The following is a 25137-nucleotide window of genomic DNA, read 5'->3' on the forward strand; positions in this document are numbered from 1 at the left end:
GAGATCAGATAAACCGAGCACCATTTTCCCATGATGCATTTCTCTTTACAATTGTTAACACAATAACGAAATGGAAAAAGAGTTGGAGCTCAAATTAAATTATCAGGGGTCTTGAATTCCTTTAAAATAGAAATAGTTTCATATCACCCTTCAAATAATATATAACACATTTTGTTATAACTAGTGGCTCCCAGGTAGTTTGAGAGCCCTGCAGTATATCAGATATTCTGAGCTGGGTGCAGGTACACACACACAATAACCTGCAGCGCTCAGAGATTTCAGATGTCAATTGGAACTGAATGTGCTGCAGTTTTGTCAGAAATGCATTTTGTGCTGGTGCAGCGTTGCGTTGCAATGCTGTCTGTCGGACAACTAGTCTCTCGCTCTCTAACTGCTGCAGTTCGAGAGTAAGCGAGTGTTTGTGTGTGTGTCCGCTGCATGGTGTAGCTACTTATAAGAGTGCTGATTGCGTCTGATGATGGCGTGATTTAGTATCTCTCTCTATCTCAGTGGTTCAGCAGTGAGTTATGATCTGCCCTGTCCTCTCTGTGTGTCAGTCGTGTGTTATCCTGATGCTCGGGTCTGGATTAGCAGGCTAGCAGTGGAGATTCCAGGGGGAAGGGATGGAATATCTCATGTTTAAGCATTATCTGTATATCTGATACACAGGCCTAAGGGAAGCATAACTACTTAACTCTGCAAAAAGAAAGTAAATAGTTTCTTCAATTAAATATATGTCAATAAACATTATATGCTAGTTCAGTCTAGAAAAATGTGACAAAAATACAAAAATGTATATAATATAATAATATACACATGCACATACATAAGGAATGCATAATTAGTTATCTACATGAAAAAAGTAAACAGATCCGAAATTATTTAATTTCTTCAGTTAATCATGTAAATAACATCGTATTGATAGTTATTCGAAAAATGGGAGAAATGAACAAAATATACAGTATAATATAATATAATCTATCATGCATATACAAATGATATATCCTATAGTCAAGTCAAGTCATCTTAATTTATATAGCGCTTTTAACAAAGGATTGTTCCAAAGCGGCTTTACAGTGATAATAGGAAATTGAAGTAACAGAGATTGTTTTGGTTTTATAGCAGCTCTAGAATAAAGTTATTTTCCAGCTAAAGTTAGTTTTGATTGATTCACTTCCTTTGCAACGATCATTAGTTATTAACTTAGGGGCCGCTAACACGACACCGTTTTAACAGAAAACTCTTAAGTTCTCTCTACTACGGAAACTACAAAAACGCGAAACCGTGAGAAAGCCGATGGCCCGCACACGCGTATTAAGAGCCCACTCCACAGGTATGGGCGTTTGAATATATGTGCGCAGACATGTAGTCCTTCCCTAAAAAAACAACCCTCAACAAACTACTTGTCTGGCCTTAAAATTGATCATACAGAATTTGTATCGCTTCAGCGTAGCCACGCGCAAACTATATAATATAATATATCATGCACATACATAAGGAATGCATAATTTCAATGATTTTTCATGATTCATACTCTACATATACTAGATATATGTGACGAGTTTGTGAATATATATATATATAATTTGTAGTCAAGAGTATATACTTGAGAAATGTCTCTGTGTGTCTAAAAATCTGAATTCCACCATGAGAATGAGTCAAAAATCAGTCAGCCCTGCAACAAGACTGAAAATATGACTGGGACATGTGTTTACACGCACCCACTAAATGTGTGTGTTTGAGTTCAGATCTTTTTGGGACAGTTTCAGGAATTGAGTCTGATATCTCACTCTGATGGAAATATGTTTCTGTGTGTGTCCAAGACTAGTACATCCCAGTCTTAGATCTGTGTTATTTGGGTAGGTTCAGGATAATCCATTCACTCAAAAGAGGATTGAAGCGTCAATCTGGTTTTGATGACTTAGATTCAGACCATTGTGTGTTTTGATGTAGTCGAAGATTTAGTGTACTGGATTTAGTGCGAGCGTGTGTGTGTGTGTGAGCTGTAAGTAGCCAGCAGAATATTCTGGAGATTAATTTCATTATTATTAAGAGAAGAGGAGCACATAATTCTCCCTCTTTTTGTAAGGTCATTATGAGGTCTCACTGGGCTATGGCTCCATAATCACAATCAAAAACAGGGGGAAAAAATGAAAATAGAAAACAAGATAGAAGATAGAAGATAGGGGTTAGGTTGTAGATTTAAAAAAAAAGAGAGACTCTCTCTCTCTCTCTCTCTAAAAAAAAAAAACAGTTTGATATTGTGATATGTGGTTACAATACTCTATCAATCATGTTTCATGTTATTGACGTCCAAACTGGACACAGGTGCATATTTGATTGTCTTTTTTGTCATATTTGATTGTCACATATTGGAACGACATCAGGATGAGTAAATAATGACAATGATTATAATGATCATTTTTGGATGTAATGTCCCTTAAAGGAAGTAGAAGGTACATATAAACTGCAATAATGTGGGATGGATGACAGCGAAGAGAATGAGAAGAGAAAGTTAGTGATCAGGGTCCAGGAAAGATTCATAGATGGAGGGATGTGAACGAATAAAAGAAGGTTTGGAACATGGGGCGAGAGCGATGGAAAGTGCATGAGAGTTGTTAATCTCTCTCTCTCTGTTGCTCTGTGCCCTGCTGCCCGTCCATATGGCTGTGTATATGAGTGTGAGAGAATATAAATGAAAGAGGAAATTGGGTGCAAGGTGACTGACACATGCCATCATTCATATAATGGGATGCTTGGATTAACAATAACCTCTGCATTGCTGTTATTGTAGCTGCACCTTTACGTGCGCGTGTGTCAGGACAAAGACACGGCTTATGACTTCAGACCACAGATTGCTGCTTTATCTCTAGCAGGAAAGTCTGTTTTAATTAACATCTGCCTAAGCCCATTAATGAAGGAACAGACAAGACCATTGTGTCGCATCTTTCTCTTTCTCTCAGTCTCTCGTATACACACTGCACAGAGCATTAGTCCTTATTAAAACAGATAGTATCATTTGCTACAGCGGTCAGAGTTCAATGATCGTTTGGTCCACTAAAAGACAATGCCAATTTTTTTTTTCTTCTGTAGAACACAAAAGTAATTTCATAGTGACTATGTGCTGTCAAGCTCCCAAAAGGCAAGCAAACAAACAAACTTTAGGAAAAAAAATATTTCAGCTAATGTCGTGACAATTCTGGGTCTGAGGAATGAGTAAATTTGTTTTATTAACAATTGTAGCCTATGTTAAAAAAAAACCCAATGACCCTTCATGAACCTCATGTGCTATGTATATCAACCAATTAAAATGGTCTTCTCTCTCTTAGAGAAGAGTAAAAATGACGTTTTAGCTATGCAACTCACTTAGGAGGCTCTTCTTCACGACTATTAATGATGTAAGAGTTTCAGACTGACAGACAAGAATCAAGGGGGGGGAGTGAACTAACACTGTCCCACATCAGTTAACCACTGGTTGGTCTCCATGGAGCCCCTGTGTTATATAATAAAAGAAGATGATGTTCCCTCTCAGTTAATCACTCTAATTGACCCTTCGCTAAGCCCCGCCCTCCCTAGTTACTGTTGCTAAGCCACGATTGGCCAGTGGCGGTTTTCGGGCGTGGCTTAGCGAAGGGTCAATTGCTTTTGATGGCCACAGAAGAGGTCTCTGTTATTATACATTTCTGACCAGTTTCTCTGTCTGTCTATGTACCATTGTGTCACTGTCTGTTAGTCATTCTACCTGTATCGTCTTATAAAATATCAGGGAAAGTTTTAGTGGTAGGCATCACAGAAATCTCCAAAGTCGTAATTTTATCCTGAAACAATGTCAATCGACCAGTGTGAGGTAATTGCCTTTCTTCAGGTTGCCAACAGGATTTGAGGTGTTTCATCAGCGCTGTAACGGAACCTGAGTGAAAGCAGCCGTTGTTCTTTTAGGGGTTATTAAGTTTGCACACCTGAGGCATTCCAATCAGTGGTCAGTAGTAAGTGAGATATACGGCCAGTGTCAAGCTCTCTGCCACAAGTCCCCTTTCTTTCCTTTATAGCTTCCATGTGTGTGTAGACAGGCATGAATAGTGAGACAAAATGCTTGATTTTAAACCAGGTCCCTAGGGCATGGCATCTCTCCTGGTGCTGTATGTGTCCACCCATTGATTTATCTCTTCACAGTCGTCCCCTCAGAGAGAGCTCTGCTCCAGTAGCTGCCATAGCGGTGCCATCATTCACAATTGTTTTGGAGATGATTTTATTATTTCCTTGTTATTTTACAACTTGTGCCCAACTGTTTAAATTTCATTGCTCCATAATAAAACATCAAATATATTCTGACTGGATATGATAGGATCACATCGGTGACATCGCACAGCAGTTTCCATTCAGTGTGAACAGACAAATGTCTTGTCGCTGGTGTAAAGCTCAGGGATTCAGAACGAAGGAGAACCTATGACCTTGTGGGAGGGTTTTCTCGTGTGTGTCTAATCACGGGCTGATGGTTTATTGGTTTGTCAATGTCTCTTTGTGATAGCGTAGAGACATAAGAGGAATGCTCTCAGGTACAAATATAAAGCTGCAGGTCTATTTCTGAATGTGCTCATATGTAATCTACACCAGCGTCTGCCTGTGAGCGTGTATGAGTACAGTAAGAGATAGCTTTTGCTCATGGTTAGTTTTGTAAAGTAAGGAATCTCATTTCAAAGGTGAGGTGTTTTATATTCTAGTCTTTATGTTTGTTTCCCATGCTTCCAGGGGCGAAACGTATTTGTTTGTTGATCTCCTCTGCGACAGCAGCGTAACACATCAGCGACACAACTGTACACACACAAAGATCAAGTATACAAGTCCAAATGCACCCTCTTGCAACAATGTGATTATTCAGTCTCCTCTACATGACTTTGCTTTACTAATTGGCACATAGATGATGACACATTCATTGTATGATAATGTATCTTGCTGACCTATTGTCGGTGTGTGTTCTCACAGGTGTAAAGGAGCGTCACACTATGGCCTCTCCGCAGAGAGAAAGCGGCGCTCTCAGGAGGGAGACTGCACAGACAGCACCTCAGAACTCACTGTGGCGGCACTGCCCGGGGAGGGATGCCCCTCCTCTGCTATCGCCCTCCTATCAGACGAGCCTGGCCTGGTTAACCCCGCCTATGAGCCCAGTGTGGAAGATAACAGCCAATCCGGGAGCACCACCAGCCTGGCAGCACGCAGCGGTTCCAGGAAGAGTGAGTGTGAGTGCACACAATTGTGTTTGTGTGTATTTGTCGAAATTAATATATGTATATATATATACAGTATATATATGTATATATATTTTTTTATTTTTAAGAATAAAAGTGGTATTTATTTATTTTTGAATTAAAAAAAAGTACATTAAAGGATGTCCCCAACAATATGAATGTGTGTTTTTCTCCCTCATACTTACTGAAACAGCTAATCTGACTAATGCCAATTGTTCAAAGTTGCCTTATGTGCCATTTATGTAGTTTTATGGGGGGAAAAAAATTTCTTCCACAAAGTGGATGTCTGAAAAGGCTCAGCTGAGACATGCAATTGATATTGCAGTTACAGAAACAAAGAGGAGGAGATAGAATGTTCAAATATACCTTATGAATACTTTATGAAGCCTGTTCCTGACCTCCACAAAGTACCGGTAGTTCAGATATGTTTCATTGTCTGACGTCCCCTCGAAATGTGAAGCCTTAAGAATGGGGACAATAAATGCTGCTGCACCAGCATTTCTGGCTTTGGGACTGGAAACAGTGTGACACTGCAGCTGAACAAGCTGTCTGGCTCCAATTTTGTCAATGCCACATGTCAGAACTCTTGTCCATCAGGACAGAAAGACTGAAAGAGTTGAGGAATGAGACAGAACAACATGCATTGCAAGGGTTTTTGACCTTTACAGACCCATCAACCTTTGACCCAGACTGTCAGCCCTACCATTTTTAATCAATCCAGACTTATAATAACTTTATTTAATTGGAACATTAACTAACTTTACTATTTTTTATTATCCCTAACTGATCATTAGTTTGTCGTGGTGGGTCTCTCAGCGTCCTGGGTGTATTAAAAATGTTAAACAGGGCATATTTAACATAATATAGTTATATTTTTGTTATAATGTGAAACTTTTGTCTGTGATCTATAGATTAAGTTAGATAAACAGACATAAAAAGTGTCCTGCACTGTTCTGTGCTGATTCAGGTCTGACCAGAAGAAGTTATAAGTAACCTTACTGCAGTGTCCACAATACAGCACCAGCAGGTGCAGCTTAAGCTTACTTCAGATGTTCATTGCTTGGCCTGCAGGTGCAATGTATTTTGGTTCTACAAAAAGAGAAAATTTGATTGGTTACTGTGTGCAGAGTCATTTGTGATTGGCTGTAAGTGGACAGAAGGATGTGTGAGGGACATGTCCAGGCATGTTTAGGCAAAGTAGTTTCTCTCTCCTTCTTTCTCACTCAGTTCCTTCATATCTCTCTCTCACGTTCATTCACAGATCGCAACTTTGACAGAACGTCGGTGCGTAGTCGCTCTTTTCGGCGCCTGAATCGAGCCTTTAGTGTCCTGAGGAGAACCAAGAGCGGGACAGCAGTAGCCAATGACACCTCAGAGGAGCGTGACAACCTCAGAAACGCCAACATACCACCAGAGGGTAAGTGTATGTGTCTTACAAGTACTGTATTTGAGCATTTGTCAGCTGGTCAGGCCAGGAGTCCAGCTGGTTGACCAGCTAAACACCAGCTTGACCTGGCAAGGAGACCAGCTAGACCAGCTGGGGGACCAGTTAAACCAAATTAAAACCAACAAACCAAGTGGAGAGCAGGCAGATAGGAGAGAAAGCAACAGAGAAAGGGTGTGTGTGTGTGTGTGTGTGTGTAATGGAGAAAGAAGGAACGGATAAAGATAAGGAGAGATAAATCAAAGATTGTTACCGAAGCTGGCACAGGTTCAGTATGAATCTAATCTTTCACCCAGAACAAATGCAAACACATGAACACATTTACATTATGAATGCACATGACTGGCTGCACATGGTTCCTTCAATCATTTAGATTTCATCAATATTTTAGTACAATTTGATCTCTTCAAGTTGCTATTTTTTGCATTATAAAATAAGCAAATGTAAGCAAGTTTATAAATATGAAAAATGTTTGGTTATAACTGTGTAACTGTGCTGTTATGAAGCATTATAGCATATTAAAAAGCTGTGTGTGTCATAACGATAAGTTTAAACACAAAAGAAGATATTTTGAAGAATGTCAGTAACCAAACAGTTGATGTTTGACTTTGACATTGACTTTTACCCATATTCTTCAAAATATCTTCTTTTGTGTTCAGCAGTAGAAAGAAATTCATTCAGGTTTGGAACAACATGAGGGTGAGTAAAAGATGACAGAATTTTCATTTTTGGGTGGAGTATCCCTTTAAGAACCTGAAATGGCAAAGAAATGGTCACCTATAAAACACAAAATCAAACATGTTCTCATGCTGTGGGAATGAAGTTTCCAATCAATAGTGTTCAATAGAATGATAAAACAATATCAATGGATAATAAAGGGTGTGTGTCAGAAGGTGACAGTCTGGTTTGGGTCCGCTCAGCACCGCAGTAGCATATGGTCCTTTAATAATGCAGATGGAGCCTGAGGAGACTTATCAGAGAACGACAGAGAGGAAATGAAGCAGTGTGTCGGGACAGAGGGACTGGACAGATGAACGCTGAGTGAAAGGGTTGCTTTCTGAATGAAAACAAAAGTGAAAAAGACTGCTTGAGAGATTGGAAATGAGTGAGGAAAATACTGATGAGTGTGTGTGTTCTTTCGTTATGTAACACACTGGTTGCAGTAGTAATGAGCTTCACTTTCTCTCTCCCTGCAAGCAATCAGAGGAGATGAGAGGAAAATATTGACTTTGAAAGGGAGAAACTGCAGATTGTGGAGAACAGGCGGATACGAGAGAGAGAGTGTGTGTAATGGAGAAAGAAGGGATGGATAAAGATAAGGAGAGACAAATCACAGAGATTGTTACTGAATCCAGCTGTAGTTTACAGTCATTTCAGTTACAGGTACAAATCTCTCACCCAGAACAAATACAAACGGACGAGCATTTTCTAAATAAATGTACATTATGTATATATTTTCATAATGGTCTGACTAACTCTAGCTCTATGGCAGCATAGCAATATATAAAGTCTTCAGTGTCACATCCTTCAGAAATCATTCTAATATGTCGATTCAAGAAACATTTCTTATTATTATCAATGTTAAACAGTTTTGCTCCTTAATATTTTTGTGGAAACTGTGATTGTTTTTTTCAGGATTCGTTGATGAATAGAATGTTCAAAAGAACAGCATTTATTTGAAACCTTTGCTATCACTTTTAAACAATTTTATGCATGCTTGCTGAATTAAAGTATTAATCTTTTTAATTTCTGAAAAAATATGTTGATGCTCCCCGGCAGATATTCTACTGACTAAGTAACTTTGCAACTATGCCAACTTTTTCTACTAACACCTAATCCTAACCTAACAGTATACTACAGTCTACTAATACTCTAATGAGAGTCAGTTGACATGTAGTTGCAAAGTTACTTATAGTTAGTAGAGTGTCTAATGTGTCAAAATAAAGTGTAACCAAAAATCAAACCCAAAGGTTTGGATTTGTCTATATTTGACAATGTACATACAGTGTACATTCAAAGATCTCTGGGGTCAGTATACGATTTTTGGTTTTGGATCTTAGGGTTTGTCCATATTTGACCTAAAGTTGAAACAACCCCCCCCCTTCCTTCCTCCCTCTGATGGACCACTGTAATGCTTTTTAAGGCTTGAAGTCATGTTTGGCCTTGCTTTGGTCTGGACAGATGCCCTGTTTGTGTAGCACAGAAAGTAATGATCATGTGGGAGTTCACTGATTACAGATACTCACTCTCTCTCTCCCTCTCTCTCTCTCTCTCTCTCAGTATTTGCATTACCTCAGCTGCATCATCTAATCCCTGATGGTGAGCTCACCAGTATTAAGATCACCAGGGCAGATCCTTGTGAACCTCTAGCTATCAGCATTGTCGGGGGCAATGAGACGCCTCTGGTACGCATTCTCATTCAGGATATCTACCGAGAGGGGGTCATCGCTCGGGATGGAAGACTGCTACCTGGGGATATGATCCTCAAGGTGCGTATGTGTGCTAGATTTAATGTTACGTCATTGTACAGTAGGAGTGAATGGTCCTGGTTTTGATAGCACATGTTGTCATGGGCTTCGCCATCTGTTGTTCAGAAGGGAAGTGTGTGAGGATTCTGCATGCAGCCAGACAGAATCCGATTTTTTAAAATCCATTTTGTTTTCATTTTGAATTGAATTGTTTCATTTAATTTAATTGTGTTAAGTAAATTAAGTAGGGATGTAGTGATTAGACTAAAATTTAATTTAACTAAAGTATATAATTATTTAGATTTTATGGCCTATATCAGAAAAATGGCAGATATGTAATATTCTATACTATTATGTCTAAATAAATAAATAAACAGTATCGACTAAAACGGTCTAAATATCGACATAACTGATATGGTACCAATACATTGTGCATCCCTAAAAATGAGAAAACTACAGCTTACTGGCAGCTGAAAGCAGAATCAGATTTCTCAAAATATCAAAATAAAATATCAAAACATTGAACAAATAAACACAAATTTGAAGCATATTTATCCCTTCCTAAACCTTAGAATTGCAGAAAGCCAGAAAGTATTTACTGCTATAATAATTAGTGCACATTTAAAAACATTGAGCTCTGGTGCTCGTTACAACATTAGTTCCAGTTCGGCTTGCAACATTTCCAGATCCCTTTCACCATCCCCCATTGACATCATCTCTTGTCTTCTCTCTACTATTATATTTACATTTCATCCAAAGCGACTTACATTCCAGTAAATTCCTTGCTAATCGAACCCATGACTTTAGTGTTGCCAGTGCCATCCTCCACTGTTTGAGCTTTGAAAATGTAATACAAAAAAAAAAAAAAAAGACAAAGACAACAATTCAACAGTTCTCTTGATTTCTCTCTCATGCTGTCTTCCCTTCAGGTGAATGGTATAGACATCAGTAACGTGCCTCACTGTTATGCTGTGGCGGCTCTGAAGCAGCCCTGCACACTGCTGCGGTTGACCGTACTGCGCGAGCAGCGCCACCGTTACCGTTCCCACCACCACTCCCCCACGGAGGCCTTCCCCACACACACCCCCACCATCCGGGATGACAGCCTGCATGTGGTCCTTGTTAAGAGGGCTCCAGATGAACAGCTGGGCATCAAGCTGGTGCGCAGGCCTGACGAACATGGCGTCTTCATCTTCCACCTGCTGGAGGGGGGGCTGGCCGCCCGTGACGCGAGGCTGAGGGTCGACGACCGTGTGCTTGCCATCAACGGCCACGACCTGCGATACGGCGCCCCCGAGCATGCCGCGCTGCTTATTCAGGTGAGCAGCTTATGGGAGAGGTCAAAGGTAATGTGGTGAGCATTAAGGCCTGTGTATACCAACAGACAAAATGGTGACAAACGGCACAAATCAATAGTGAATATGCATCAGAACTATTCAAAATCAATGCAATTCGAAGTCAATCTCTAATACGAGTGTGCAAACCGATGAAAACGAAATGCAAGCTATTCATGATAAAAAGCTAAAAAATAATAGTGACAATACAGATTTCATTTGCTTTAGCAAAATGCAGTCTGTCTGACAATAGCAACTTTCATGGAATAAACCTAAAATTGCAGTGAAATTTCATCACCACAATGCAGGTAAAACACCTTTAAATGACCTTTAAACAGCTGTGTCGGCGGTAATATAGTGAAAGAATCAGTCGTTCCACACAGATCCTTTTGTTTCTTTCGTCTATTTCAATTTCACCTACACTTGTTTCCACTACACAAATAATCATGGTTTTTGACTTCCACATTACAGGCTTACAACTAAACGAATGGAGTAATTGCATCAGCTCCTTCAGAATTATGGGATTGGCTCAAACTCATTGACAAGCAGACTTTTTGTCAGAATGTCCTAACCGCAAACCATTAATTGTATGGCTGTGTTTACACATAGCATTAATTTGAAACTTCTCCAGCAATGTTACAAATTAAAGTCATCAAATTTCCAGAGCTAATCTTTTAATCAAAATAATAATAATAATAATAATAGAAGAAGTAACCCACTTCAGTGCTTGGAGAACAAAAAAAAGAAAAAAAGACCAAACCTTATCTTAATTGCAAGTGCAAGTGCAATTTTCATGCTTGGTGTAAATAGGCCTTTAGTTTAACAGCAGAGAAATACATTTTTTATGCAATGCTTCACTTTTGAATTGTTGACGTTCATAAAGCCATGCTAAATAATTTAAGCACTTTTATTGCTAGGCCTTTTCAGCATTTCAAAGAATAAATGTTTACAAAGCCTTCTAATCCTAACCTGTGGCGTCTAATTCAGTAAATCATTCATAACACGGTGACTTAGCCAAGAACTAGACCAAGTCTGAGTCCCAAAAACCAATTGTGATGGTTCCAAATAAAATTGGATGTCCCTTGAGCAGTATTGCAAAGTATATAGAGCTTACAGAAGGTTTGTGGGAGTTTATCATCTCGGTGGTTGGAGGTGTGTCATAACGATATAAAGGTGTGTAGGAGAGTATAGTGAGTGTGTGATCTGATACGTATTTCAGTGTGGTGGTGGGTCTTTCTGAATGTTGTTATTCAGCTCATTGCTTCCTGTCTGGTTCAGATTGGTCTCGAAGGAACCAAGATGGCCGCTCACAGCAGGAGTTTCTGACATAGATTAACTGCTGGCAGGAAACTGATTAAATTAGTCCAATTAGTGCGATAACAAGCTAGGCCCACTCATTTAAGAGGCAGCGACAGCACACTAAACCCCCAAGAACTCCATGGGCTCTCAATGCGAGTGTGTGCGCTCGAGAGCAACATCAGCTACAAGGTTGTCAACAGAAAAGGGTTAATGGAGAAGAGAGCTGTGATGCACTCAGATGGAACGAGAGGAATGGATGAAGAGGAAAAGATAAATAAATCAGAGAGGGAAAAACTAGAGCCCCGTGCCCTCCTTCAGCTCACACATACACACAGACTGCAGCATGGATCCCAAATCTCCATATATATTAGTTTTTCTTTAATAAGTACACACTTCTGAGATATAATCACACATGCACACTGAGCTGGAGCTGTAGGGCATCGGCACTCACAACATCTGGTAATTGTGCTTCCTAGACGTCCGGAGAGTAATAATGAGACATTACGCACACACTCTCCTTAAGTATGAACGGACTATTTTACATTTCAAATTCAGTTTTTGAACTGCTCGTTCCTCAGGGAAGTTGTTGTCCTCTGTTTGCTCTCTTGTAGAGTTCGAAAGGTTTCTGCGGTAGACGGCAAATGCTAGGCCAACACTGTTACGCCAATGTTAAAGGCCCCAAGAAATTTGGTGGCTTTTAGCCCATGTTTGTTATCTTTGAGAACATCTTGCAAGGGATCTCCTTCATACAATACAAAGGGAGCTAAATAATTTGATCTAAGAATTTATACAGTGAAAACTATATATGTAAAATATTAGGAAAATATTTGATTTAATTTGAATTGAATTAATATATATAATTATTAATCTCAATTTATGAAAGCAGAATTTTAATTCCATTCAATTTTAAATTTAAGTTTTAATATTTTAACATATTTAACATTTAATTTTTTTTTTTTTATAAATAAATACCGATGACTCATCTTGCACTACAAAGATGTTTGTCCAATCAAATGCTCTCTAGAATGAAATGTTCCCGTCAAGCTAGTTATCTTGTCCCTAGTTAGCGTATGTTTCAACATTTATATAAGCTCATGTATTAACCTAAAAATCACATAAGGCAGGACACTAATGGCACCTGCTACGTGTTCTACAGGCGAGTGAGGACCGCGTCCACTTCATTGTGTCCCGCCAGACTCACATCCCTACTCCGGACATCCTACAGGAGGCGCCATGGAACATGGAAGGGCCACCGCCCTACTCGCCTGTGGATATTGAGCAGTCTTTACTGGTGGGTTTCATGAGCATAGCCGCACACACTATTTATTTCCAGTCCCTCTGCACCACTTTACTAAACATTCTCTTATTGAGGAAAAAGATCTGAAAGCCTATTGCTTCTACATCAAAGAATCGCGCAATCAGCCAGCTCTCTCTCTCTCACACACACACACACACACACACACACACACACACACACACACACACACACACACACACACACACACACACACACACACTCCTCTGAGACAGCCGTCTCCAAACCTATTAACAGAAGAAAACCCAGAAGGAAGAAACACAGCCGTGGCAGGGAGGATTTTAGTGTGTCTTCTAAACGGGATTTTCTGCTGCTCGATATCTGCACTGACAACTTTCCTTGTTCTAATAAAACTCAAATTCATCGTTAGTCATTTCTCTCCCTTCCTTCCTCTGCTGATAAAAACATCGTAGACCAATCTGTGAGGGTTTGCTGGTTTAAGAGTCAATGACAAATAAAGGTGCGGACTGCGGAGTCATTTACCCTTTTTTGGCAAATTTACCTGGGTGAAATCATTTTAATAGAAATCCACACGATCGAGAAATTTGCGTGGGGGCGAAGATTTCCCTGTGCAGATTTCGCAACTGGTTGAAGATGCTCAAGTGGATTCACCATGTTGAACAGCAGAAAGCGGCTTGGCTTGAAAGCAACTTTTGTGTGAGATGTGCTTCATACATCGCTACACTATTGTCAATAAACAAAGGGCGCACAAAATGTAACTAATGTGACCGCACCTGAATAATGTCCACGGTAAAGAAACATGTAACAACAAAAAAAGTAGTTTAAAACATTTTCTTAGAAATGTACATTGTATTCATGTTGGTTTAATGAGATTTAAAAATGTTTTTACTATAAGAAAAGTTTACATTTAATGACTAAAACGTGGTGAAGCCGTCAAGTATTTTATCCAACTTGAGTACGCTACATGTGAGTATACACATCTTTTTAGCAACACTATTTGTAAAAAGTTTTGATTTATTAATTCATAAACAAAGTCTTTGGTCACACCACATGAAAAGGTAATAAAACTGCCAAATTATCTGATATTTTGGTAACACTTTACAATAAGGTTTCATTAGTTAACAACTTAGTTAACATGAACTAAGAATGAACAGTACTTCTACAGCATTTATTCATCTTAGTTCATTTCAACATTTACTAATACATTATGGGAATCAAATGTATCTGTTAACATTAGTTAATGCACTATAAACTAACATGAACTATAAATGAAAATTCTGTCATCATTTACTCACCCTCAAGTTGTTTCAAACCTGTATGGATTTCTTTCTTCTGTTGATGGACCCTACTATTGAAAGTCAATGGGGTCCATCAACTGTCTGGTTACCAACATTCTTCAAAATATCTTCCTTTGTGTTCAGCAGAAGAAAGAAATTCATACAAGTTTGAAACAACTTGAGGGTGAGTAAATGACGACAGAATATTCATTTTTAAGTGAACTATTCCTTTAACTTACATTAACAAAGATTAATACATACTGTAACAAATTTATTGCTCATTGTTAGTTCGTGCATTAACTAATGTTAAAGCGGCAGTCCGTACCTTTTTTAAGTTAAAAATAATCCAAAATAATTATATGAAAAAAAAAATATTCTGCCAGTGGTCAAAACTATCTGCTTGCCATAGCTAGATTCAAAACGGTTAGCTTGTAATAATGATTTTAATTGCAGTGGTACTGGTGGGTTTCCGCGGGAAATTCGAGCATGTCTTTGCGTCATTACGTCACACCCGTACACATAAAGGAGGAGTTTCGGCTAGCCGGCTATACTGCGCGTGACGAGATGTTTAGATGTATAGGCTTTTCTCGCAACACTTTACATAATTAAACTTATGGCGGATCCAGAAAGATCCAAACAACAATCATCAGTGTCAACTGGAGATTCAGCAGTTATAAAACCCAAAAGACTTCGTACTTCGGATTTAAGGTGGCTAGAGAAAGAGAAAGAAACCGTCTCATGCGAACACAAGGATTTAAACATCGGTGGGGCTTTTGAAAAGTGCATGAACTCCGTGTTCTGAAGGGGTTCAAAACGGAAGAAGAGACGGCTTTTTTCAGCTGAACAAGTAAGTTAAGACATTTCAATAGTTCAATCGTGTAACAGTACGTTTTCTTAATTCACACAGTTATGGAGTTTCCTTTGTTGTGCCTTTCTCGTTTTGCTATTATGGAGAATATGAATTCTGAACTACACAGGTAACCATAAAACACATTAAATTTAACATTAGTCACGCAATGCTGATGTTGTTAACATGAACAATTTGAGAACAAAGTAGGCTATAATTTGCACGGTTGCTGTAAATCGCGTTGATTAAATCTAACAAAGCTTTCATGTCGAAGGCTTTTTCCCCCTTAGTTGGTCAGAACAAAAATAGATTTTACTTACTTGTTCAGAAGACATTTTCTTATGAAAATTCTTATGTTGGTCAAACTTTCAAAAAGTGAATCTGTGATTCTGAATGACAGTATCCACACAGCGCGGTGACAGACAGCAGCACTCGCCTCAAAACACTGTGTTCATCCGCGCTGTTTCATGTCGATTTACAACCCACGTAAAGATGATAATTCCGCGAATCACTGCAGTTACAGATTTCGAACAGAGAGATGGCGACAAAGAGGAAAAGCTACAGACTGCAGCTTTAATAAATGAGACCATATTGTAAAGTGTTGCTGATATTTTAATACACTTATTAACCTTGACACACGGCAATGACAATCTGCAGGGTTCTTCTCTATGATGTAATTTCCTGTTGGATGTTTTTTTTTTAAATGAAAAGCATGACAAATGCCCAACCCCCTATAAACCCAGACCAAACCAAACCCTCTCCTTTATCTCTCCACCACTCTTGTTAATTCTCTTTTACACACTAAGAGAGGTGAAAACATTCTGGCAGCATAGTCAGAGGCTTTTCACTCCTCCGAATTAGACACGGCCTAACACACACACACACACACACACACTCTCTCGCGATAAGCCTGACACACTAACTCCAGATCTGATTTGCTGTAGCCGGAGGCTCAGACTAAATATAAACAGGCCTTTTATTGAACTTTAATAACGCTTTTTATTTAGTTAGAACTTAGCGACTGTGTTTGTTGTTTTTGGAGGGGATCCAAGGCAGAATTTGGCCGCGGTCAGCAATATCACAGCATCCTGCAAGCTCAACATTTATTACAAACACACGCTTCGGGCAGTCATGTGTTCAGACATTATTCTTATGTGTGGCGTCAGGAAAGCATCAATCAGTGCCCAACAACAGGTCATAGATAACCACACGTCATAAACCGAATAATTTGCACTGAAATATTGCACAAAACTTTAGCGATTAATCTCTCATTTCCCGTTCCTCCATTCCAGGATTCGTGCCAAAAGCCTGCGTGTTACGAGAAGACGGTGACTCTGTTGAAGGAGCCGCATGATTCTCTCGGTATGACGGTTGCCGGTGGGATGAGCAGCAGGGGGTGGGATCTGCCCGTCTACGTCACCAACGTTGACCCCAATGGAGTGGTGGGACAGGAGGGCTCGATCTGCAAAGGTACACCCTCACAAAGTGCTTAACCTATTCAGGGACATCTGACAAAGCCACACACCTGTTTCCAAGGTGCCCCTCTGATCTTTCCTCCTTTTGAATCCAAGTACACACACAAACAAAGACACACCTGCTACTGCATATGCATGACTGTCATCAGCTCTGCAAATATATGCATATAACACTAGAAAATGACACACTCTCCCACACACACACCTGCCATACTGTCGCTCTATCAGCTCCCGACTGAGCCTATGGAAGTTTCTTAAGGTTTATTTCTGTCACATGTGACATGAACGTAGGTGTGTGAAGGTGTGATCATGCACAGGCTGGTGTATGGAGGCCTCTGTGTGTGTGTGTGTGTGTGCAAATACAGACATATACATACATAAAGTGTTTAGACTTTTTTTTTTTTGCTGTATAAAAGGTACGGTAAACCCCAAAAAAGTTTGAATTATACAAAAGCTTCTGGGAGGGTCCAATATTTGGAAGAAAATGGATTTTAGAGTTTTGCAGTAAAACATTTCTAGACTACTAGTTATCCTTCTCATTCAAAATGTGTACAGTAATAACAGTTGTCTTATCGAGCTGATTCTTAATAAAGGTAGAATACAGCACTTCAGCCATTTCAAAGTATTGCATATTTTCCTCTAGTGTTATACTATGACAATTATATTGTAAAAATTAAATAAAAATGTTCAAATTAAATGTATTTTTAATTGAAAAATCGTATCAATTCAATACACTAACGCTAATATTAAAATTGATCGTTTTATTCCGCAAGGATGCATTCAATGAATCGAAAGTGCCAGTAAAGTTTATAATTTTACAAAGATTTCTATTTCAAATAAATCCTGTTCTTTAAGTTTTCTGTTCATCAAAGAATCCTGAAAAACAATTATCAGTGTCCACAGAGAGAGAGAGAGTGAGAGAGAATGTTTGTGTGTTTGTACTGTGCCTCTCTCTCATCTCACCCTCAGAGTTGAATGTCTGATCCCGTCCTTTCCCCTTTTCCATCTTAATCTCATATTCATATAATTAATATCAAATGTATAAAGACAACATGAAATAAAAAATGACCCAATTTAAACTCTTAGTAATCTTCTCCGATCATATTGTGCACGATTCTTGAATACACATTATTCTATTAAAAATGTGAGGAAAATTACCTTGGCTATAAATCATATCTACTCGACAACAATAGTACATCCAACAACACAACTCTGCTGTGCAATAACCAATCTGTTAGAGTGTGGTGATTTCTTTATTAATGTCTATCCCGTCTCCTAGGTGACATTCTTCTAAACGTGAATGGGGTTGACCTGACGGGTGTGACTCGGAGCGAGGCTGTGGCTAACCTGAAGAACACCTCGTCCCCGGTGGTCCTGCGGGTACTAGAAATGAGACCCCCTAATGACAGCTCCCTGGACTGCATGCCGCCCCTGCATTCCCCCTGCGCTCTCTCGCCCTCTTCACCCGGAGACATCAAACTACCCCCGCCTAATGATGACTACGCGCCCCTCTGGGTGTCCTGGCTCCAGCTGCCCAGGTACAATCAACAGAATAGACACAAAGAAACAGGCTTAAATTAATTGGAAGTATCTTTGGCTTGTTTTATTCATATCAAAGTAAATATGTGACATGTCAAAATGCAATGCTACTTTTTTATTTCAATATTTTATTGCTGTTTTTTTTCCTAGTCTTTCCCCCACATTCTTCCCTTCTCGGAGCTTTTTATTTTGCCCATATTTAATGAATCTTTAGAAATTAAAAAGAGTCACTTGCCGTGATAGAGTGTGAACGTTCTTAACAACTTCTAGAATTATTTCCTTTGCATAATAAAAAAAAAAAAAAAAAAAAAGAGAGACAGGAGAACAGAGCAGGGTTGAGGAAAGCCCTTCTCACCCTCTCTGCTGTAACCGGTTTAGACGCTTGAAAGTGTGACGGCTTTAAATAGACCCTTCTCTCCCATTCCCTGAACTTTTCCTTGTAATTATGCGTCTTTCTTTCCTTCACACTGTTCTTTTGCTCTCGCCATTTCTACATCATCTCATTTCACAGAAGTCCACTCTAAATCTGAGCTTTGAACTTTCATGCTGTTAGCTGTCAGACATGGTCGATATCTAGCCTTCGATATTGTAAATATCCACAACAGTAGCATTTTTCCTAGGATTGCCAGTGTTGGAATACAAATCGAGACTTTCAGTGTTGCTTGCCATTTGAAACTCACTTATTTCCCTTAGATAAGCTCCATCTGAACCTTTTATTTATTGTAAATGTATCTTTTAACCACAACGTAATGGCTCCTGAAATGCACCCCTATGCATCTCCCTTAAATGAATAGTTTACCCACAAATTATAATTCTGTAAAATAAGGTTCAATTTGTTAACATAAGTTCATAAGCAAATTATAATTTACATATAGCATTCTGGGTAACTTGAGGTCCTTTCCTGTTCCTGTTTCCCGCTCTCTTCTCTGTGTCTGTTTCTGTGTCTACATGTCCTGTCTAATTTATACAACTTGAAATGTTTAAAATGCATTAATACTAGGGCTGTAACGATAACCTCATGACACGATTCGATACATATCACGATACTGAACTCACAATACAATATTATTGCTATACTCCAAGACGTATGGTAAAAGGTTAACAAAAAATTAACTGTTGATTCAAATGCTAAATTTGGTATTACATTGGGGGTGGAATAAATAGGCTTGGACTTGGTGCTGGTAACCCAATGCACAGGACAATAGTGACACCAGAATACAAATATTCATGATTCTGAAGCTGAAAACAGAATTATTTTAGACGAATATGCTTGCACACTGATAATGTAGGCCACACAAATATCCCCCCATTGCATTATTATACATTATATTCAACATTATATATAGTAGTTTAATACTGACACTCTGAAAAGATGGATTTTATACTATACACAACTATACTGAACTATACACAATACAGATTGTCAATATAGATGATACATATTGTTGCATTTTTGTATTGCGATATTTTCTTGATATTGACAATATATTGTTACACCCCTAATTAGTATTGTATATGCATGTAGAAATTAACATTAACCAACATTATTAAATGCTGTAAAAGTAATGTTCATAATACCTAATGCTTTAGCTAATGTTAACAAATTAAACCTTATAGTAAAGTGTTACCAGAAATTCTATCAGTTTTTACTCACTCATGTTGTTCCAATAGAACATGACAATACCAGTCAGTTACCATTTAAAAAGAGATGCATCATTTCCTGTCTTGGTGAACTATCCCTTTAAGTGTTCTTGCATTATACGCTTTGTCCTTTGTATAACTGCTGAATGACAATACAATTAACCTTGAATTTCCTGTCCATTCCAGGCATCTATACTGCTGTAAAGACATTGTCCTCCGCAGGAGCACGTCTGGCAGTCTGGGTTTTAGTATTGTGGGTGGACAAGAAGAACTCAACTGTAACCAGTCCTTCTTCATACGCTCTATCGTAGAGGGCACACCGGCATACAACGATGGGAGGATACGGTACGGTCACCTGGAATATCTAGTGTCTGCTTTTGACGGAAACCATGCTTTATGTCGAAAAACTATTATTCCCAGTACAATTTATTAAATGCTATTTTTTTCCTTTACCCTCATTCTTGTCATGACTCCAATATTCTTTTTTCCTTATTAGCTGTGGGGACATCCTGCTGGAGGTGAACGCCAAGAGTACCTGGGGAATGACACACACGGCTCTAGTCCGCCTACTCAAGGAGCTGAGGGGTCGGATCACTCTCACCATTGTTTCTTGGCCTGGCAGCCTGCTATAGGACTACTCTGCATGGGGGAGGGGCTTATTACACTGACCCCGCACTAGGGGGTGGAGCTTACACTACAGACCTTTTAATGACAACAAAAACGGTGGATTTTAGAATCCGAGACTTCCTTAAAAGGTGGGGCTTATGACACGGACTGCCCCTCCAGGAGCAGGAAATGACACATGGACCTCATCCAGGTAGTAGGAGCTAAGACTCTAAACCTGAAGGCGGAGCCAACGACATAACTCCACCCACTAAGAAGCACGTTCGTCAGACTCCAAAACCAGGAGGCGCTTTCACAATTGCCCTTTTGTCGATCGGCAAGGCATAAATATGACATTTGTGCATGAGAGGAGCATCATGTTGGTTATAGATAGAAGGCGGAGCTCTTAATCAGTACTAAAGGACATGGGAGGGTCTAAAAACAAATTCAGGATGCAATGAGGAGCACGGAGGAGTCGGAAACGGATGTATAAACATTTTTGGCACTGTGCTCTATGTAGTCAGATTGTGTCACTCTAATGTTGTTCGTAGAGGACGTTCAAGATGCTGCACATGAGAGGGGTTTCCTTCGGATGCGAGGTGAAAGGGATACTGGGATAAGTAGGGTTTGGGCGGGGGACACACATTGCCAATTCCATTAGTTTTACATGTTAGAAAATGCATCGAAGTGGACGCACATTCTTTACTATAAACGTCGATGTCTGAAAAGATGATAACGAAACAGATTCAAGCACTTGTACAATGACTAATATTACCTTTGGTTTATTTCTCTCTCTGTTTCTACGGCTTTCGGATATCGGCTTCATTTCGTTCGTTCTGACAGTGGTTCGTTCTCTCCATCCGGCGGCATGGAGACACATTTGCCAAGTAGTTCTATCTATGTTGGTACGTTTCAGATGCTGTTGCATATGAAAATAAACTATAGTGAGTAATACAAAAAAAGAATAGCAACTGAAAAAAGAAAAGCAAATGTTAATAGTCTATTTTAAAAATGGATGATAACTTATAATGCTTATAATGACAATGTGAGATTTAGGCGGCCTTGCTGACTTTTTTGTTTACTTTGGAGGAGAAAGGACAGGAGAGAGTGGTGTGTGAAAGGCTCACTGTGTGAGTGTGTGTATGAGTGTGTGTGTAGGTGTCATTGTGGGGTAAGGTGTGTGTGCTCTGGCATCTCATGCTTTGGCTTGTGCAGTATATTGTATCTGTTGGTTCCTTTGTTTCAATGATCAATAAAGTCATTCTACAAGGAGACTTGTGTTACTGGGGGAATTCTTAGTGTGCACTGTGTGTGTATGTGTGTGTTCCTGGTAAACGCTACGTCATGGGGGTTTTATGTTATTTGTCAGTGACATTTTTTGGTCCCCGTGAGGAAAAGAGCTTATAAATCATACTAAATTATGTTTTTTTTTTTATTATGTAAAAATGCAGAAAGTTTTCTATGAAGGTTGTGTTTAGGGAATTGAATATACAGTATGTACAGTATACAAATCATTATGTCTTTGGACAGTCCCCATAAAACATGAAATGTGTGTGTGTGTGTGTGTGTGTAAATACTAATGTTCAAAAGTTTGGGGTTGGTAAGATTTTTAAACGTTCTTGAAAGAATAGTCTTGTTCACCAAGGATGCATTTATTTGATCAACAATACAGTGAAAACAGTAATACTGTAAAATAGTATTACAATTTAAAATAACTGTTTTCTATTTAAATATATATGTAAGAATGTCATTCATTTCAGTGATGGCAAAGCTGAATTGAAGTCTTCGGTGTCACATGATCAGTCAGAAATCATTCTAATATGCTGATTTGCTGCTCAAGAAACATTTCTTACATTATCAATGTGTCAGTTGTGTTGGCTAATATTTTTGTGGAAACCACGATAAATTTTTTTCAGGATTCTTTGATGAATAGAAAGTTTTAAAAGAACACCATTTATTTAAAAAGTAAAGACATTTATAATACAAAATATTTCTTTAAAGAAAGAAAAAATATCTTACGGACCCAAAATTTTGAACGATGTGAATTAAATGTGAATGTACCGACTGACCTTGACTGAAGGTCAGTACATCTGCTGGCGTTCTCCACGCTAAAATCATGGTTCACACACATTTACGTTTCTTGATCATGTTTATAATGATTTTCTTCAACAAAATTAACATTTGGCACAACAAAAATACCATTTTGTATCATCAAAACAATAAGAAGTCATTTTAAATAATGAATAAATACATTTGTAAATTAAAAAATAGTGTACCCTTTGGACCACTTTTTACTTTTTATAAATTAAATTTTCAAGAAATTAAATGTTAAATTGCTAAAACTGTAACATAAATTGGTTTACCAAGTGTTTGGCATATGATTAATCAAAATCTATTCACAGTTGGTCACTCAGGCTTTGACGAAACTAATGATCTTTCACGAAAGACCTCCTATTGGTCAACAAACGGGCTCACCAGCTGGCCAGGGAGTTATTCTGTGGCCTCTGACGGGTTCTCCTGGTCCGCAATGCACTCCTCGCTGGGCTCAAGGCTTCCTCGGTTGTGTCTGGAGCGTTTGTGCCTGTGTCTCCTGTGGCTATCTGCGTCATCACTATCATGACGCCTCCTACTGTTGCCACTAATGAGAGAGAGAGAGAGAGAAGAAGGTCACATGATCTATAAATATATAATGGTTATATAAGATGGTTTGCCCCCTCTAATGAATATCACTTTTGTAGGCCTTTTTGTGTGTGTGTGTGTGTGTGTGTTATTCTGCATGATGTGGGGCTGTAATAGCATGTGAACATACTGTACATTTGTTGTGGTGTTAACCATTGGCATGGTTTTATTTCAGTTAGCCTAATAGCTGGTTTGATTTGCATTGAGAGATGATCTTATGGAAAGTACCCCATGCCAATCTCTAGGTATGGTGAAGGGTATGTGATGATGCGGGGCTATTTTAATTCCAAAGGCCCATGAAATAACTGGCCTTTAAAAATAAAAATCTGCCTTCCTCTATGGGAATTCAACATAGGGGTCTCCTGACTTATGCCCCCTGTATTTTAAGGAAGAATATTTATTTATTTACGATACATTATTCATTCACAAAGAAAATTGGTGTCCGATTTCCAAAAGATTTTTATTCCTCTTTTTAGTCAACTTTAGCATGGGTGTGTTCACTAATGCTAAGCACTGTAAAAAAAATAGCCCGTTAAAACATCTTAACCTTTTTTTATTTATATCCAGTTGGGATAATTATTTACTTTTTCCCGGTAAAATTTTGGTAAAAATTCTTAGACATCACTGTTTTGGCTCTCTGGGCCCAAGATTCTCATCTTTGATGACTATTTTGAGTGTTTAGCTTTTTTTCTTTTCTTTTACAAAGTACTACGGCTGTCTCAATGGAAATGAATAACTATTTCAAAAAAGTATTGCCCGGACCTCAGCTGGGAAGGAAACATAGAGATTGGACCTCTTGGAAATTTTATTGAATACCCCTGCTCTACATAATGCACAACATGTCATTATACAGAAATGCTTTGTCAGAATACATCGGATTTTACAGCTTTTTACTGTCTACTGTCACAGCAGATTTTGATCTAATCACTGATTTATGTTGTTGGGAATGACTTCTTAACAATAAGTGTTGTCAGAGCTGATTTAGTTTGTTTTTGCTTGTTTTTCCATGAAAAGCACTTCATGTTAGCTACATATTCAGCAATATTTGACAGCCACAGGTCACTATGGAGTCAGTAGAGGAATTAAACGCATTACTAGATAGGAGAATGTTATGAAAAATATATCAAATGTTACAGATTAAAAACAAACAAACAAAGGAGTTCAGTGCAGGGAGATTTTTTGCCCCCACATCTGAAACATCTAGGCCGGGGAAACATTTTAGTCACCTTTGGTATATACAGTATTTTGTCTTTTACTGTCCTGCACCATGGTGAATTTCTGACCCTGTGCATTACCTGCGTGAGGATCTGTGTTGTTCATTCCTTTCTCTGTGTCTTCGTTCTCGATGTCTGTCCCTCTCTCCTTCTCTTCCCGAGCTTTCCCTGTACCTCTCGCTCCCGTGATGACTGTGATCCCTGTGTCGAGATGCACGCTCCTCCTCACTGCACACACATATTCAAGCACAATGAGGCAAAACAACACAGCACATCAGATCTGTTCTAAAACCTAGCAAGATGCCTCACTACCTACTACATACCAAGGTAGCTGCCTATTAACCATCAAGGAACCTCATAAGTGACCATTTGAAATGCACAACATAAGCAGCAACTGCAAACTGGCAATTGTTATCAACACAGTTTGACTTTTGCATTTTGCTAAGCTAATGGTGCTAAGCTAATGCTCGCTCGTGCCAACTATTACGCTGCATTTTAGCAACTTTGCACAATAATTTAATCTATTCAATCAATAATTTAATGTCCTCAACAATAGCATGCATTAATATGATATGTACAAAAACTATGGAAAGTAGGAAAGATGACTATAATGATAACTATTTTGTCGTCCACACCAACAGACAATAACATTCTTTTATTGTTTAAGTGTGTGCTGCAGTTGTGTGGCCAAGCTCAAGCTCTTCAAAGTCAGGTGGATTCTGCTTGGCTGAAAAAAAATCATTCTGAAAGAGATTCTAATGTTCCTGTGTTGGTCTCATTATATCTGAGGTGTAG

General features: G+C 38.8%; 2 protein-coding genes across 7 annotated transcripts in view; one reads left to right on the forward strand and one right to left on the reverse strand.

The window, feature by feature from the left end:
* lnx1 (ligand of numb-protein X 1) overlaps positions 1 to 21723 on the forward strand; it is a 43951-nt gene extending 22228 nt beyond the window's left edge. For 3 of the 5 annotated variants that reach the window (XM_056259795.1, XM_056259800.1, XM_056259797.1), the window contains 9 exons: positions 4984 to 5237; positions 6508 to 6663; positions 8971 to 9179; positions 10088 to 10477; positions 12948 to 13082; positions 16484 to 16661; positions 17946 to 18204; positions 20033 to 20191; positions 20343 to 21723. In XM_056259795.1, the coding sequence (XP_056115770.1) occupies positions 4984 to 5237; positions 6508 to 6663; positions 8971 to 9179; positions 10088 to 10477; positions 12948 to 13082; positions 16484 to 16661; positions 17946 to 18204; positions 20033 to 20191; positions 20343 to 20478 (1876 nt within the window). In that variant the 3' untranslated portion in view covers positions 20479 to 21723. The remainder of the gene's footprint in view (positions 1 to 4983; positions 5238 to 6507; positions 6664 to 8970; positions 9180 to 10087; positions 10478 to 12947; positions 13083 to 16483; positions 16662 to 17945; positions 18205 to 20032; positions 20192 to 20342) is intronic. The other 2 variants (XM_056259796.1, XM_056259798.1) reach the window with 1 other exon arrangement.
* fip1l1a (FIP1 like 1a (S. cerevisiae)) overlaps positions 1 to 25137 on the reverse strand; it is an 83658-nt gene that overhangs the window by 20305 nt on the left and 38216 nt on the right. Inside the window, exons 14-15 of one of the 2 annotated variants that reach the window (XM_056259803.1) lie at positions 24424 to 24570; positions 22925 to 23087 (exon numbers count right to left, since the gene is read on the reverse strand). In XM_056259803.1, the coding sequence (XP_056115778.1) occupies positions 22940 to 23087; positions 24424 to 24570 (295 nt within the window). In that variant the 3' untranslated portion in view covers positions 22925 to 22939. Of the gene's footprint in view, positions 1 to 22579; positions 23088 to 24423; positions 24571 to 25137 lie in introns of those variants that run through there. The other variant, XM_056259802.1, reaches the window with a different exon arrangement.

The sequence above is a fragment of the Rhinichthys klamathensis genome, unplaced genomic scaffold, assembly GCF_029890125.1.
Source record: "Rhinichthys klamathensis goyatoka isolate OS25496 unplaced genomic scaffold, OSU_Roscu_1.1 h1tg000170l_1, whole genome shotgun sequence".
Taxonomy (NCBI): domain Eukaryota; kingdom Metazoa; phylum Chordata; class Actinopteri; order Cypriniformes; family Leuciscidae; genus Rhinichthys; species Rhinichthys klamathensis.